This window comes from Sus scrofa, chromosome 3, assembly GCF_054392235.1.
Source record: "Sus scrofa isolate SSC_HxYL_T2T_F1_AM1 chromosome 3, Sscrofa_HxYL_maternal_Yorkshire_Landrace_v2.0, whole genome shotgun sequence".
Classification (NCBI taxonomy): Eukaryota; Metazoa; Chordata; class Mammalia; order Artiodactyla; family Suidae; genus Sus; species Sus scrofa.
Window position 1 is genome coordinate 104,248,494 of NC_139385.1, and position 16,892 is coordinate 104,265,385.

A 16,892-nucleotide genomic window follows, 5' to 3' on the forward strand; every position below is an offset into this window, starting at 1 on the left:
CTAGGTGGGCAGTGGTACCATGCAGCATCTCTAATGAGGCAACAATGTCTTATTGTGACATTCAGAGAAAGCTGTCTAGAAGGGTAAGAGACATTGAGAATGAAGCTCAAAGAAATAATAGGGTTGGAAATGCAGTCATTAACAAACAGTAGTTAAAACCATGAAAATGCGTAATATTGCCCAGGAGGTAGTTCCCGCTGTGGCTCAGCAATGACTAACCTGACTGGTATCCATGGAGATGCAGATTCAATCCCTGGCATTGGTCAGTGAGTAAAGGATCCAGAATTACCCCAGATGCATCTCAGGTCCTGCACTGCTGTGGCTGTGGTGTAGGCCAGGGGCTGTAACTCTGATTCAACCCCTAGTCCGGGAATATCCATATCCTGCCAGGTGTGGCCCTAAAAAGGCAAAAAAAGAAAAAAAAAAAAAATTGCCCACAGAAACATCAAATAAGATAAATTGGCTGAGAACAGAACCTTAGAAAAGAAGAGGGGCAGATAAAGAGGAGCTCATGAAGGAGATAAAAGGAAGCAGTCAGAAAGGTAAATAATTAAAAGAGCAAGTAAGAGTTCCTGTTGTGGCTGAGCAGGATATGAACCCAATGAGTATCCATGAGAATGCAGGTTCAATCCCTGGCCTCATTCAGTGGGTTAAGGATCTGGCATTGCTGTGAGCTGTGGTGTAGTCATAGACATGGCTCAGATCCCACATTGCCTGGCAGCTATAGCTCCAATTCAGCCCCTAGCCTGGGAACTACAATATGCCACAGGTGAAGCCCTAAAAAGCACACACACACACACACACACACACACACATGAACAGGGTAATGAAGATGATGGAGAGGGCAGGCCAGAAAGAAAAAAGAACCAAAGAAGATACAACTACCATATCCATCTCTCTCCTTCTGCTCCTACTTTTTGGAGTTCCAGTGAAGACCTGAGTTTCTAGTTTTCCAAAATACTATAAGATTGGAAAACAAAATTCCTACACTGTGGAAAAACTTAACATAGTCATATGCACTTTAAAATAGGAGCACATCAAAAACTGTCAGAAATTTATTTTATAAAACAGAATGTTAAACCTGCATTAAAAACAAGATCTCTGGTAGTGGACACAGGAAAAATAAACAAGTAGGGCTAATTGAAACTTGCTTTAAGAAATAAGAATTTCTGGTAGTTCCCGTCATGGTGCAGTGGTTAACGAATCCGACTAGGAACCATGAGGTTGCGGGTTCAGTCCCTGCGCTTGCTCAGTGGGTTAAGATCTGGCGTTGCCATGAGCTGTGGTGTAGGTTGCAGACGCAGCTCAGATCCCGCGTTGCTGTGGCTCTGGTGTAGGCCAGTGGCTACAGCTCCGATTAGACCCCTAGCCTGGGAACCTCCATATGCCGCGGGAGCAGCCCAAGAAATAGCAAAAAGACAAAAAAAAAAAAAAAAGAAAGAAAGAAAGAAGAATTTCTGAAAAGCTACTTATAAAAAGAGCTATTTATAAAATTTTTTGAAAATTATATCAGCATAAACTTTACCAGATTACTATTTTAAGGTGTCCTACAGTCAATTAATTTTAAAAGTGTTGTAAACAATTTTAAATGTTTGAATGTGTCTTAAATCCAGATCTGTTTTAAAACCATCCAAGTTATATGAAGTTATCCAATATATCACATGCCCATAAAAGCATAACAGCGCTAATCTAAAGCTTATTATGCTGACAGAAGCTATTAAAACTCCATATACATCATCTCTGCTAATTCTAAAAATTATGAGGCTGGTTTTACGACCAGTTTACAGACTAGAACTGAATTTCAGAGTAATATTACATAGATTGCTTGTAAGTGGTAAATCTGGAATTTGAACCTACTGTGGCTTTAAAGCTTAAGCTCTTGCACACTACCCCCAAACAACCCTTGATTAATCTCCCTTAACAAATCTACTTCCCCATATCAGAACAAAGTACAAGGTGACATCTAACAAGTAATAGTAGAGTAAGTGCTTGAATCACTACACCAAAAATCCTTACAAAGTTCATACAGAGTTCAGGATCAAAATGGCTCTAAAAGTTATGAGATGCAAACACTTATTATAAATTTGCAGTTATTTTACCTCAAAAGCTAATTATGAAGATATACTACATTTCTTAAGTTGTATATATTATATGAAAATTATAATGAAAAAATACTCAAAAACACATTTTAATCTTAATACACTATACCAAAACTAAACTAAAAACAGATTTGCTAGAAGATTTTTAACAACCTTTATCAAACATCTAAAATATTCTAAAACAGTCAAATTGTTTTTGATGGATATGTTCCTTGTTCATATCCTTCACTGTACCCTGTATCTTCCCTTCTATCTAGAAAAATGTTAAGGTGGCACTTAACTACTACATTGCTACAGACTTATATAGCAACACTAAAGGATCACTAAGCCATTAGCTAGAGACACCAACTTTGGTCATATGTCACTCTATTGTATAAATGGAATTAGCTGTAAGACATGGTTTACATTTGTAAAAAATGTCACATGATTTAAATTTACCATCCAAAATGTTCCATGAATCTTTCTGCCATCACCATGAATTTCTTGGAAATTAATAATTGAAACCTATTTTCAACATGGCAAGTTAATTAGAAACTATTTGCTAGTGGTTTGAATTCCAAAAGAAATTAAGTTAACTAGTATTTTAGCAAGCAAGAAGAAACAAAGTATTTACTAGCAAGATAATTCCCTGTGTAGAGAAACCTTTCATATGAGAGTTTAAGAAAATTATGTAAAGGAAGGGACAAACACTCTGGATCTCTTGTGTATATTAATTATGGCAATGAATTACCTCAAAATACTAATTATTAGGATCGACTTCTGGATCTTTTAAATCTGCAGACAAAAAGCAAATCTCTCAGTGTCAAGGGAGAAATAAAATGGATTACCTTAAAACAAATGCATTTTCTTTAAAGAAATACTCTAACTCATTAAACTCAAAGTTTCAAAATGCTGAGCATGAATGAATACTTTGAGGAACTGATAGGTATATTAAAAACAATAAAGAAACGATCACCTAAAGGAAAAGAACAAAACATAGACTTCTGAGTAATCTTACAACTTAAAAAAAATACCAACTTGGGATATCTAATCATGGGCTGTTTGTCTCCTAACACCATTAGGTTGAACAGAGAACTACCTTCTCTGAGACAGGTAGGCTGCTGGGCTCCTCTGTAGTTCTTGTCTGCTTTACAGAATCACATCCACACATCCTATTTTTAAGAACACAAGGCTGAACGTCAGGCAAGTGCTGGTGCTGAGCCCTCTGAGGGCCTGTAGAGAGGGGCACACCATGCAGATTCTGAGTCATGCAGGCTGAAACACTGAGTACTGGCTCCACATTAGCATCTGGCTGAGAGACCTGTGGAGGAAATACAACACCTGGAAGGCTAATATACTGAGGGCTTTCCAGCTGACTCAGTAAAGCTTCAGACATGATTTTATGCTCATTTCCAGGATGTGCAAGTGTATCACTGGTAGCATTTTCTAAATGTTTCCTCTCCACTGTCCCAGAATGAAGAACTATAGGTTGTTGGAGTACATCTTGCATTCTCTGTGATTTTTCAGTGGTTGCTTGAAGAGGACATGGGTTCAATTGTGGAATACTGGTCTGTATTACTGAAGGCTGTCCAAGCTGCTGAAATATTGGCTGAATTGGATGCTGAAGAATACCTGCTCTTCCAGAAGTCTGTGTCACCATAACTGGTACATTGACTTTATAAAGGTGACCTTAACAGGGGAAAATAAAACTGTAAGTAGAAGAGAATCCTAATTTCCTTAAAAAAGAAAAAAATCTCATGCACAAGAGGGTGGTAGGAAATATATCAATCTGTTAATACTGGTTAGCTCTAGGAGTTTTTCTTTTATTTTTCAGATTTTCTGTATTTTCTATAATAAATATGTATTACTCTTGTTTTTAAAAATTAAGTATGTCTTGCTTTAACTCTAGCCTTTTCCCACTATTGCTTATATAGAACATTTTGAGACACATACAGGCCACCAATATTTACTCCATGAACCTCTCCCAATGTTTAATAAATTACAGTGTTAATAACCCAAATTGGGATATTTAAGAAACTAAATCATGGAGAATGTCTTTCATATACTTAAGATATAAGATATCATATAAAAATCTGTAAGACAAGGCTATCCAAAGAGGGTTTTATAATTTCAAAAGTTATCAAATTTCTTCCTCCTCTTTCCTTTAAAACAATACTAAAAAGATGAAAGAAGAAGTTTATTTTTTGAGCATTGAGTCAGGTGCTTTGCTCCAACTCTGCAACAACTCAAAGATTAGGTATTTGATTCTCCTTCAAATCAAGAACCAGTTCTCTGAAAAGCAGAGGTTCGTTTACCTCCAAATTTTTCAAATATATTTGGAAAACATGTAAGACTGTTGGAGACTGCATAAGACAGTCTCCAGTAAGAAAGGAGACAAAGGTTGATAAAACTAATCTTTAGTTTTTCTTGATAAGCATTAACAGGGACACATTATTTTATTTGTGAAAATTCAGATAACTGACTTGAATTACAGAAAACCTACATAAAGCATCTTAGACAATGTTGGGAAAGAAATGGAAATGAAATACAGGACAGGCTTGTATCTTTGGCAGTAGACTGCTTCCATAACAATAATAGCCACCATTTATTATTATTTTTAAATAGTAAAAAGCTCCTTTAACTTCAATAACTTCTAGCACACAGTTCCCACCCAGAAGTCAGTACCAATGATAAAAACAAAATATTTTTAGATTCTATCCTTACCAGATGCAGTCTGTAGTGTCACACCTGCTGGTACATGAATAGGGTAACCAGGAAAAGTAAGGTTTGCAACAGAGTTTGAGGTGCCCTAGATATGAGAATTTTAGATGAAAAAGTTAGAAAAGGGCTTTATTTGAAACTTTTTTTCCTTTCCTCATAGAGGATAAAAAAAAAAAAAAATCTTATTCAGAACCACAGGACAATAGTTAACATTTAACATGAAGGCTGAGTTCTCTGAATTAAACAGCTTTTTAATATTTGATTTAGATCATCTCATTAAAAACAAAAGGAATTCTGTTCTATGGCTATTAGCAATGAAGACAGTAAGTCTCCACAAACAACATGAACATCGATTCATAAAACTTGCCCCTACATAGTTCTGCCTGGACCACTGATCCTCAAGATGTCAGATATAAGAACCACAGTGGTTTTACTGGAGGCTTCTAGTCCACAAGTCGATCACTAATGGTATTTTAACGTAGATAACAAACACAGTAGTGTATAATTTTTATTTTGGAATAATTAAAAGCTGACAGAAAAACATTTTTGCCTATTAGACCTACAAAAAATTTAAAGGTTAATTAATAATACCCAGTGTTGTAAGGATGTGATAAAAATCAATTATTTCAGACCACTGCTTATGTGAGTATATATGGTACAATCCTTTTGGAGGGCAATTTTTCAGTGCATACCAAAATTGAAAACATGCATGATCTCTGACCCAGAAATCCTACTTCCAAGAATTTATCCGGATTACCTAATTATCACACAAATACAAAGACGTATCTACAAGTATAATCAACGGAATGCTATATTAGAAAAATACTAGAAATAATTTAAATTTCCATCAACAAAAGATTAATTAAACTGTGATACATCCAGTAAGGCTAATCAACATTTAACTGACACTGAAAAGGGTCCATCTGCATTACAAGTTTAAAAAAAAAAAAGAAATTACAGAAACAATACAGAAAATGGGCCTGCTTTTACCTTGGAAATTAATGTAACTGTCATGAAAGAAGTCTAAGTGGATATACATCATACGGTTAAAACAGTTATCTTTGGTATATAATCCTGCAGGGATTTACTGTGTAAATTTATTTGTTTTCACTTTTCAGAAGTGTATTATTTATTTAATGGGGAGAAAGGGTATTTCCAAGAATTTCAAAAGCAGAAATAGTTCTTCACTGGTTTCCTATCAAAAGCAGCACCATTCTTCCTAAAAATCCTAGTAAAGGGTATGATTTTTGTTCGTTTTTAATGAACAAGTGGAAACAAATGGCCCACTAAAATCCTTTACCCTAGAAAGGTAGCTCATGGGCTGAAAGAAAATGAAAAACTGTTAGTGGATTATATATCATTTTTACCTTCGAAGAAAGGTAAAAGAGAAAAGTATTTTTTTCCCCTACCTGAAAACAACCCAGTTTTCTATGTATAAGTTTTAATTTTATTTTCTGCCCCAAAAATTCTAGTGGAAAAAAATCTAATCTCTACTATACATGAGTAAAAAAATATAAATAAAAGGAAGAACTATAATGTCCCTCAACTCTGGAGGGAAAAAAAAATCAGAAAAAAATACCATACCGAAATCATCTGTTTAGGATCCACCAAGTATATAACATTACACAGCATATTAAAACCCCACACAATATAACTTCATAAATTCCCTAACCTTATAGGTACAATCCTGGCAGATGCTAACAACTCCTCTGGAGGACAGGAAAGGTTGATAAGAAAATATCAATTCCGGAGCTCTTGAGTTTTTGCAACACCTATGTTACAGAAGCTGTTTCTGTCTCCCCATCCCTTACCACATATTTCCCATTCATCTCAAGGATTACAAATTACATCTATGACAAGCCTTCTGCCACCATGTGCTAAAACTGGGGCATCTCTTTTAAAATATATCTTACATAAGCTACATACCAGTTCTGCTGTGGTAAAACTGGGAAGAGTTCTACCAGCAGGAATAACTAACGATGCTGCATAGAAAACAAAATAAACATTATACATTAATTAGAATTTACCAATTTAATAAAATAGCTAAATATAGCTTTTTTTAATGTTTTCTATCACTTACACGTTCAACTATGATGAATTCAAAACTTTCTGATTCTGAATGAGATAAAGCATTTAATTACATCTTTTCCCAAAAATTTTAGATAAAGACTGTACAACTAACCCACTTTGAGTATCAAAAGAAAGTTTTGTTGTAATCAAGTATACTGTATAACAACAGAAATCCCTAACAAAATACTTAGGGTGTCTTTAATACATCAATGTAGCAGTAAATCTCTATTACAACTTTTCACAAGGGAGAAAAAGTAATACTTGTTAAAGTGGCATATTTCCAAGTGACTATACTTTGAGCAAAAAGGGGAAAAAAATGTAACCCAATATAAACCATTCTAAATTTTATAGGTTCAAAATAAATTTCAATCCATTCATTTCATGAAAAGTTATCAACTGCACTTATACCAAGCAAGCAAGCACAGCTACACAGTTTTAGGGATAAATGAATAAGAACACATCTCCCAAAGTCTTTGCATGAAATAGGTAAACTGCTAAGAAAAAAATAAGAGAATTCTTGAGAACAAAAACTCAACCTGCATTAAACCCACAATCTCATACATCTTTTCTTTATTATCACCAATTTTCTATACCAACTATCCTTTCATTAATTGTATACCTAAAAAATTGGCCAAATGGTTGTAAATGTAATCAGTTAAAAGTTAATCAAAGAACTACAGTAACTAGAAGGATCTCAGCTAACCAATGTAACCTTAAACCCTACCTCAAGGTTCATTTTACCTACTTGAACCTGACTGTTAGAAGACCATTTTGGAGTTCCCGTTGCCACACAGCAGAAACAAATCTGACTAGGAACCATGAGGTTTCGGGTTCAATTCCTGGCCTCTCTCAGTGGGTTAAGATTCCGGCGTTGCCATGAGCTGTGGTGTAGGTCCAAGGTGTGGCTCGGTTCCGATGTCACTGTGGCTGTGGTGTAGGTTGGCAGCAACAGCTCAGATTAAACCCCTAGCCTGGGAACGTCCATATACCGTAGGTGCAACCCTAAAAAGACAAAGAAAAAAAGATTAAAAAAAAAAGAAGACCATTTTGCCTTTTTGTTAATAAAAATATTTAGTCTGTTCATGCAGCACATAGGTATTAAATGTAATATTTTTTTTCACATACTATATTAAGGAAAACTGCCCCCAAAGATTCATTTCTGACACTAAAATGGCTCCATCATATACAACAAACAGCTCAGAAGAGCAAATTTTTTTTAACTAATCACTCTTCCCACATTAAGACAAGAGAAGTGAGGCTACAGAGATTGATGGCTAATGAAGTACAAAATTATTTTTATCCTCTGTCATCTATGGCTTTGCTTATTAACAGGCATCCTTTTGGGAAGGCTAAATTAGAAAGAATTGGAGTGGCAGGAACACAATGGTATTAGTCTTAATTAGCTGAAGTGAGCAAAGCTTAGGCTGGTACAGCTTCAGCCAGAGCCTGAGAGGAAACAAAAATCTGTTAACATACTGTCTGAAGCAATTAAATAAATTTCTTGAGGAAAGATAGCAACAATTCTCCCCTTTTAAATATCTTGCAATAAATTCCAAAGGATAATTCTCTATACTCAAATAAATCAAACAGAGCTAAGGGAAAGTTAAGAGTTTCTTTATAGCCATCAAAATAAAAGCTGAACAAACAGAATTTTATAGTAAAGTTTCATGCAGCTCCCACTTAATTTTGATAGTAAATTAACAAGTTATATATACCATTCATATATGTCCACAAATTATATACACCATTATATGTGCCTGAAACATACTTTTTAAAAAAACTCAAGATGGTTTCAATAACTGATTAAGTTTTAACACAATACATGTTTTTATTTAAATCAGAAGTGTCAAAATTTTGGTTTTCATGTATATATTCAAGAAACAGTAAATTTCACATACAGTAAGCTTTAGAATATAGAAAGAATTCAACTCCACAAACATAATTTAAGGAATTCTATAAAAAGATAATATGACATAATAACATTCACATTTATAAGTGTATTTTTCCCTACAGCCCAAAAAGTCTTTGATGCATTAAGGCAGTTAATAATTTAACAATCCATGGTTCTACTCTGAATCATTTCAAATCTTAATATCCAAGTCACATTATTCAAAAAGCACAAAAACTGGTAAATTTCTTCTTTGTGACTACTTTTTGGCATATGGGCGTCTCCTGATGATCAAACTGAATATTCTAATTCAAATAACCTCAAGAAACAACAGCATTGCTGAAATTTTCAACAGATCTAAGCTCAAGAACATAGAAGAGCCTAAAACCGTATTACTAAGTGAAAGCAATCAATGTGAAAAGGCTATTATACTATAGGATTCCAACTATATGACAGTCTGGAAAAGGAAAAACCATTGAGATAGTAAAAAAGATCAGTGGTTTCCAGGGATTGGTATGACTATATAGCACCGAGAATGATAATGTAAACTATGGACTCTGGGTGTTTACCATGTGTCAATGCAGGTTCACCATTTGTAACAAATGCACCATTCTGGTGAGGGATGTTGATCACTGGAGGGACTACGCATGAGTAGGGACAAGGAGCACGTGAGAAATCTCTGTACCATCTCTCAAATTTATTGCAACCCTAAAAATGATCCAAAAAACTTAAGGCCTTCTAGGAGCTCCTGCTGTGGTTCAGTGGATTAAGAATCTGATTGCAGTGGCTCAGGTTGCTGCAGAGGTGGGGGTTCAATTCCTGGCCCAGAATGGTAGGTTGAAAGATCTGGCATTGCCACAGCGGTGATGGATTCAATCCCTGGCACAGGAACTTTCATAAGCTGCAGGTGCAGCCTTTTAAAAAAAAAAAAAGCCTTTCTAAAAAGTGGAATTTAAATTATATATAACAGAATAGAAACATAGAACAGCGGTTCTCAAGGTGAGCAAACCCCTGGGGTTCCCTAAGACAATTTCAGGGTCAAAACTATTTTTATAATATCAAGATAATATATGCCTTTTTCATTTCTCACTAATATTTTTTTTAAGTTTTTGTTGGCATTTGCACTGAATGTACAAACCATGATGGTTAAAACTGAAGATACCATCACATGAATTAAAGCAGTTACACCAAGCCTTACTAATGCCCATTATATTTATCCTCCATTGCTATTTACTTACTTAAAAAAAAAAAAAAAAAGAGCAGTAACAAAAAAAAGAGCAGTAACAAAATTGTTTCACTTAAGTCCCTTAATATAACCATAAGGAACTATTTTTACTAAATTTCAACCCTCAGATATACTTCCTTTTAACATTCTGTGTGAGAAAATGGAAAGAACACATAAAGAATTTCTTTTTTTTTTTTTTTTGTCTTTTTTTAGGGCCACACCCATGGTATTTGGAGGTTCCCAGGCTAGGGGTCTAATCGGAGCTATAGCTGCTGGCCTACACCAGAGCCACAGCAATACCAGATCCGGTCCACATCTGGAACCTATACTACAGCTCATGGCAACGCCAGATCCTTAACCCACTAAGTGAGGCCAGGGATCAAACCCGAAACCTCATGGTTCCTAGTCAGATTCTTTTCTGCTGCGCCATTAGGGGCATTCCCAAGAACACATAAAGAATTCCTGTAGCATACAGAAGTACAAGGAAGCATGAGGAAGTCCAATGGTGCTATTGTTTAAGTTGGGAGCTGACTACCTAATTCCTTTCTTCAGGAAACACTTTTTTTTTTTTTTGTCTTTTTTTGGGGGAAGCGCACCTGCTGCATATGGAGGTTCCCAGGCTAGGGGTCAAATGGAAGCTGTAGCCGCCAACCTACACCACAGCCACCAGATGCGGGCTGTGTCTGCAACCTACACCACAGATCACAGCAACACTGGATCCTTAACCCACTGTGCAAGGCCAAGGATCAAACCCATGTCCTCATGGATACTAATCAGGTTCATTACCGCTAAGCCATGACAGGAATTTCAAGAAATACTATTTTTATTTGAAAGAAAAACTGACAGAAACTATGGTTCTTCAGACTTGGATATTTGGCAAACATATTTTGGAAAATGAACTAAGTTTGTCCATCACTTCAAGGAAAACAAACTGACAAGATTCATTTGGCAATGATAAAATACAAGCTTTCAAGGAGAAATTAGAATTTTGAAAACTTTATATCCACTACAGTGCTTCATCACTTCCCAATATTTAAACTTTTTTTTTTTTTTTTTTTTTTTTTGGTCTTTTTAGGGCCGTACCTGGCTAGAGGTCAAATCAGAGCTGCAGCTGCCAGCCTACACCACAAACACAGCAACACCAGTTCCTCAACCCACTGAGTAAGGCCAGGGATCAAACCCACATTCTCATGGTTACTAGTCAGGTTCGTTACTGCTGAGCCACAACAGGACCTCCCTTAAACACTTTTCTGATGAGATGTATGGAGTATTGGTAGGATTTTTTACCTTGTATGATGAACAATGTGTCAATTGCATAACCCAGTGAACAGATATTTTCCAAGTCACAACATATGCTACACAACTACACATGGATTAGAGAGTCATTCAAAGTGCAAGGTAATACCAGTTAAAGTTAACATCACAAGTCTACTGATACGGTTTCAGGTTCTGCTTTGCAGCTAACCTCTCAGAAACTACCAAATTACCTGATGAAAAAACTATTAAAATACTCCTCCTTTTCCAATTAGCTCTCTGTGGAAGGCTAAATTTTCTTATTATACTTAACCAAAACTATGTTTAACAACAGATTAAATTTAGAAACAAATATGAGAATCTAGCTGTCTTGTTAGCCAGACATTAGTAAGATTTGTAGAAAAGTACAATAATACCAGTCTTAATACGAAGTATTTTTTAATCTGGAAGGAATAGCTATTTTTGACAATTATTTTAATATATAATCAATTTTAAATTCATAAATCAATATTTTTTAAGTTTCTCAGCTTAAATTCTAATATGGTAGGTACTTAGAACCCACATAAAAGAAAGCTCTTTGAGGCTCTCAATGTGTAAGGGTAAAGGGATCCTGAGACCAAAAAACAGCTGGCAACTGAAGATAGAGCAAATTATTAAGCAAATGGATAACATAAAGAAAATACAATAAGGCAAACAAGTTTTAAAGGTGGAACAGACCAAGCCAAATGTCTTATTCCACTGTAGATTTAATTTGAACTTGTTATCAAGGGATAAAAAGGTTATAGAAGTTCACTTAGATTATCTTAATCAGGCTTTTAAAAGCACACAATGAGAAGATATAATTAAAACGTACTTCAATTTTATAAAGCTATTTACTTCACGAATCTCATTGTAGAGTACCTAAAAATGAAGAGACTTAGAAACAAGGCCTATAATGCAGTTCTATAGGATACCTGTGCTCCCTCTTCACTTCATTATGAATGATGTAGATGAGAATAAGGAGAAAAACTGTCTTGTTTAAACGTAATTATTTCTATTATTCTAACTTCTAGGACAGAATTAGAATGAAGTGTGAAGTGAAAGCCAGCTAGATATATTAGTTGCAAGACTATTTTGTGATTTAAATCACTGGTAATATTACCATCTTGCGGCAAAACCAAGCATTGCAATTTAAATGATAACCTGAGAAGTGTCTAGACAGTCTTTCTTCAGAACTACGCTTTTGATAAAAGACAATCAACTATTTTACTCCTCTGCATTCCAAGCCACTCCTAAGGGGGGAAAAAAACTTTAGAGTTCCTTACTGAAGAAAAAAATTCAGAAGAGTATTATTTAAATAGAGAAATAAAAGGGATGCCCTAATAAAACAATAAAGTTAAAAATGAAAGCACAGCCAAAAATCCAACAATTGATGGAAAATGTTTCAATGTGTCAATTTAGTAATTAAAACTGTCATGGCTAATTTTTAAAGAGCAATGTTATACATTTTAAGCACAACATTATAAAATTGTATTTGGTAACTCAATACTCATTGTTAATTTATTTCCTTTTTATAAGTTATAATTGTTGCCACACTTAAATTCTCTCATTTTGTAATAGAGAAGGGACTAGCCTTGATTTTCATGTGAACTTTCCCAAATATACCATGAACAATCTAGTTTTTACTGATCATCCAGTCTAAAATCTACCCTCACTTCTTGCAGACATTAATCTAGTGAATTTCAGCTAAGTCCAATAAAACCTATATGTGTGTCTGCCTGTCTGTGTCTGGGTGTGTCTGCTGGTGTGTGCCTCTGTGTCTGTCACTGCATCTCTATGTGCCTGCCTGTGTCTCTGTGTATCCACATCTAGATAGATACACATACACACAACACACACACAAGGACAGCAATAGGATTGTCAAGAATCAGAGGTGAAAAAAAAGGAATAAAGGCTAGACAGACACAATAGTATTGTCTTATCTTTTAGCAGCTAGTCTTTTCCAGTTTAAATTGATAGACATAATATGGACAAATGCTTCCCTCAAAAGCAGAGGTCTAGATTCAGTAAGCCCAAGATTAAAGACAATACACATACAGGCCATTTCTAGCCACCATTTTATATCCAAAACTGTGAAGGAACCTGAATAACCTCTATGTTCTTGTTAATGCTCCATTTTGCTTCCAATTCAATCATAGATTTATTTCATACTCAGATAGTAAGAGAAAGAATGCACAAGCACACAAGCATGCATCTTTCCCTCTGCTTCTTCACCAACTAGCTGGATTACTCCTTGACTTGTCAATCAAATTGTCTGGGGGAAAATAAAAATCAAAGGCTACACTCAACAGCCCACAAACTACATAATTTGTTCCCCTGAAGTAAGGCTTTGTCGCCTTTGTGGACTTCAACATTGAAAAAAAAAAAAAAGTTTAAATAACCTTATTTTCTTGTCAGTAATTACACAGCAGTGATGATCTATCCTATATTCATTTCATAGCAATGATTCTGAAGTCCAGGCCTTCTCACTTTAAGAGCATTACCCTAGTTCAAAACCACCTCCAAATGAGAATTTGTTGTCAGAAGTGCCAACAGTGCTAATTTACTAACTGTATCCAACCTGTTGATGATTGCAATGTTTGGTGCAAGCTGTGTGGCAACTGAAGGGTGAACAGAGGTGGATGGATGTTATTTCTGAAGAAGTCTTCTGTTGCTTTAGACTGTAAAACTTTTGTTTCCCAGAGCTACAGAGGGAAAAAAAAAAAAATTCACTTCAAAAAAAATTACAGTAGTTGTTTCTATTTTTTCTTTACTTTCAAATTGTCAACTGACAGCACAATAAATGCGTATTGAACTATAATTAAGAGGTGAGGACTATAATTTATCCATTTTTAAGCTGGGGGGGAAGACAGGGAAAAAGTTGTATTGTCTACAAACCTGCTTCAAGTCTTTTAAAACTTGTTCCTCTACACCTTCTTCAGCAAATAGATCCCGCACTCCTTCGATCACATCTTCAATTACAGATCTGTAGAGTTTAGGCTACATAAAAGCAATTGTTAAAGTTTTAATTTTAAAGTTTGAATGTATGAGCCTTAAAAAAAATGCAGTGTACACTTCCTAGTCTTATATTTAAAGAAAAACCACCATAAGAATTTTTACTAAGTGCATGCTACTTCCAGGATAGTCTTAGCTTTCCATAAATTGTATTAACTTCAGACCTATAGTCCTAGCCTACCTATAAGGCTGAATCATAGTACTACAGTCAAATATGATATAATATTCACATCAAGATGTATGGTTACTGCTATGTTCTTTGGCCTTTGTGTCAGTATTTAACCTCCCCATTCCTTTTTAAAAAGGTAATGAATTTACAGCAGGTGGAAATGAATCCTCTGTTTTTAACTTACATCTTTCTCAAAAGGACCAAGAGAGCTTTTTTAGAATTCACTATGTATTTCCACAAATGCAAATAAATGCTAAGCCTAAGTTTGAGGCAAACACCTACAACAGAGTCACCAAAGTCTATCCCACTTCCAAAATATATATAAGCCGAAGATGTTCTGAACCATGGTCAAGTAAAAGTTCAACTGCACCAAAAAAGATTTCCTAACAGAGGCTAAGGAGGACATAAATGAGCCATAATATGCATATTGCAGAGATGAAGTAATGTCCTACAATCCTTCCTAATGAAGTTATGCCATAACAGTAATATAAAGCAAATTTCTACCAGCTTAAACATTGGTCAATATCAATAGAAAACTAGCCCTGTGAAATAAATGCAGTCCTTCAAATCTACTCATAAATTGTGCTCCATTCACAGTATAATCCACAATGGAGATGCTATTTGTACTAACAATACTGACTTAGCAGATATTCCACTGATAAGAAACACCAAAATAGGAATTTAGTTGAATTGCCCTTATTTCAAATGGCTTTATCAGGCCAAAATGAAGATTCTGTCATTCTAGGACTGCTTTTTCATACTACCCAGTAAATTCTCTAAATATTCCTGTTCATGCCAAGCGTAGCTAGCTACATTTTAAACTTATCCTTCTAAAGACCCAGGGTGAGCCTATGAATAAACCAATCAATAATATTTATATATGTTATTCACAAGCATAACCAAAAAGATTAGGCACCCTAGACTGGCTGCTGCTTCTAAAACAGCTTACCCTGATAAAGGCATGCTAAACCGATGTTTCAGTGTTAGTCCCAGCTAGTGTGATCACATTTAAAGTAGAGGCAAAAATTCCTAAGGCTAAAAACATCTTTTAAGATCTACCCTTAGAGTGTAACACCAGCCATCAAAAATAACCCATTAGAACAAAATTTTTCAAAAGCAAAGTAGGAATTGAACATACCTTCTCATCTAGGACTATGGTTAGACTTTATACTCTTATCCCATTATCTTCATTAGAACTATGCACAGTCCAGAAAACACACCTTACCCTCTTCTCTACTTAAAATACACACACTCCTTAGAGTTCTCCATCAAAGAAAATGGTATACATAGTAAGCTTATAGTCAAGCATGCACATTTTACATATCTTAAACCACATTCATATAATCTATGTGGGAAAAGAATCAAAGAGAATGGATTGTGTATAACTGAATTACTGTTTTACCGCAAAAATTATCACAACCTTGTAAATCCACTACACTACAATAAAACTTTTAAAAAATGAAAAAAACCTCATTCACATCAGAAAATGGATACACATTAAAATAATAACTCGGCTCTAGAAACGGACCCTTTTATGCTGCCTATGAATCAGTGGAACCCACAAATACCAGATCTGGTCAAGCACATTGCCTTTCACCAAATGTGAAGTCTGTTGAACTGAAAAAAAAGTGTGACTTCTAAGTTTTCCTTTACTTCAGCTTTTAAAGATTGATAGAGGGTCTCACAAGCGTCATTCAGCCTGCCAGTTTTCTTGGGAGGTTTCGGTACGCTTTAACGGTAGGAGAGCAATGTTTGTGCTGATCAATTCTAGTTGTACACCGAAACACCGAGATGCTCAAGGACGGGGAAATGGAGGGGTGGAGAACTCTAAAAATATGTGGGGGAGTAACATGAAGTACCACGTTACCTATTAGTTCAGGTAAGTCATATAGCTTAGAATCAACGGTAGCCATACTAAAATTAAGAGCTACCATTAGAGCACAACTGAACTTAGTCATTTTCTAAACACAGAGGGAAACTGGGAGGGTTAAGGCGAGTTGCACCTCTAACCACCTTCTAAATTCCTCCCTCCAGACAACCTCAGTTTGGATGAGGAGTGAGAAAGAAAAAAAGGAGGGACATTCCTTCTTCCAGCGGGGGCCAGGTCCAACTTCCAGCTGACCTACTGGCCCTCATGGGCTTCCTCCAACATGGAGGTGAAGAACAGCCGGAGCCCCTAAGGGAGAGGGCTTCTCAAAGTCTGTGAAGGGCGGGAAAGGAAAATAGGGGTGTGCTGAGCTCAGCTGCCCTAAGCCCAGGACGGTTTCACAAAGCGCAGGCCGACAGGCCAGGCCGGTGATTCTTACCACCGGGTTGACACAGTCCATGCCGGCGACTCCTGCGCCTTGCCCCTCACGCCTGTGCAGCGCCCAGCACGCGGTACACGGCTGAGGACGGCTCCCTGCGCGCTCTGAACGTGGGCGCACGTTGTCCTCGCAACCACGTCACGACGCT

General features: G+C 35.9%; 1 protein-coding gene across 4 annotated transcripts in view; it reads right to left on the reverse strand.

Moving 5' to 3' along the window:
• GTF2A1L (general transcription factor IIA subunit 1 like) overlaps positions 1-16,892 on the reverse strand; it is an 85,370-nt gene extending 68,478 nt beyond the window's left edge. For 2 of the 4 annotated variants that reach the window (XM_085019349.1, XM_085019350.1), the window contains exons 1-6: positions 16,745-16,800; positions 14,153-14,254; positions 13,836-13,959; positions 6,726-6,781; positions 4,803-4,887; positions 3,178-3,767 (exon numbers count right to left, since the gene is read on the reverse strand). In XM_085019349.1, coding sequence (XP_084875475.1) covers positions 3,178-3,767; positions 4,803-4,887; positions 6,726-6,781; positions 13,836-13,959; positions 14,153-14,254; positions 16,745-16,765 — 978 coding nt within the window. In that variant the 5' untranslated portion in view covers positions 16,766-16,800. Of the gene's footprint in view, positions 1-3,177; positions 3,768-4,802; positions 4,888-6,725; positions 6,782-13,835; positions 13,960-14,152; positions 14,255-16,744 lie in introns of all 4 variants that reach the window. The other 2 variants (XM_085019348.1, XM_085019351.1) reach the window with 2 other exon arrangements.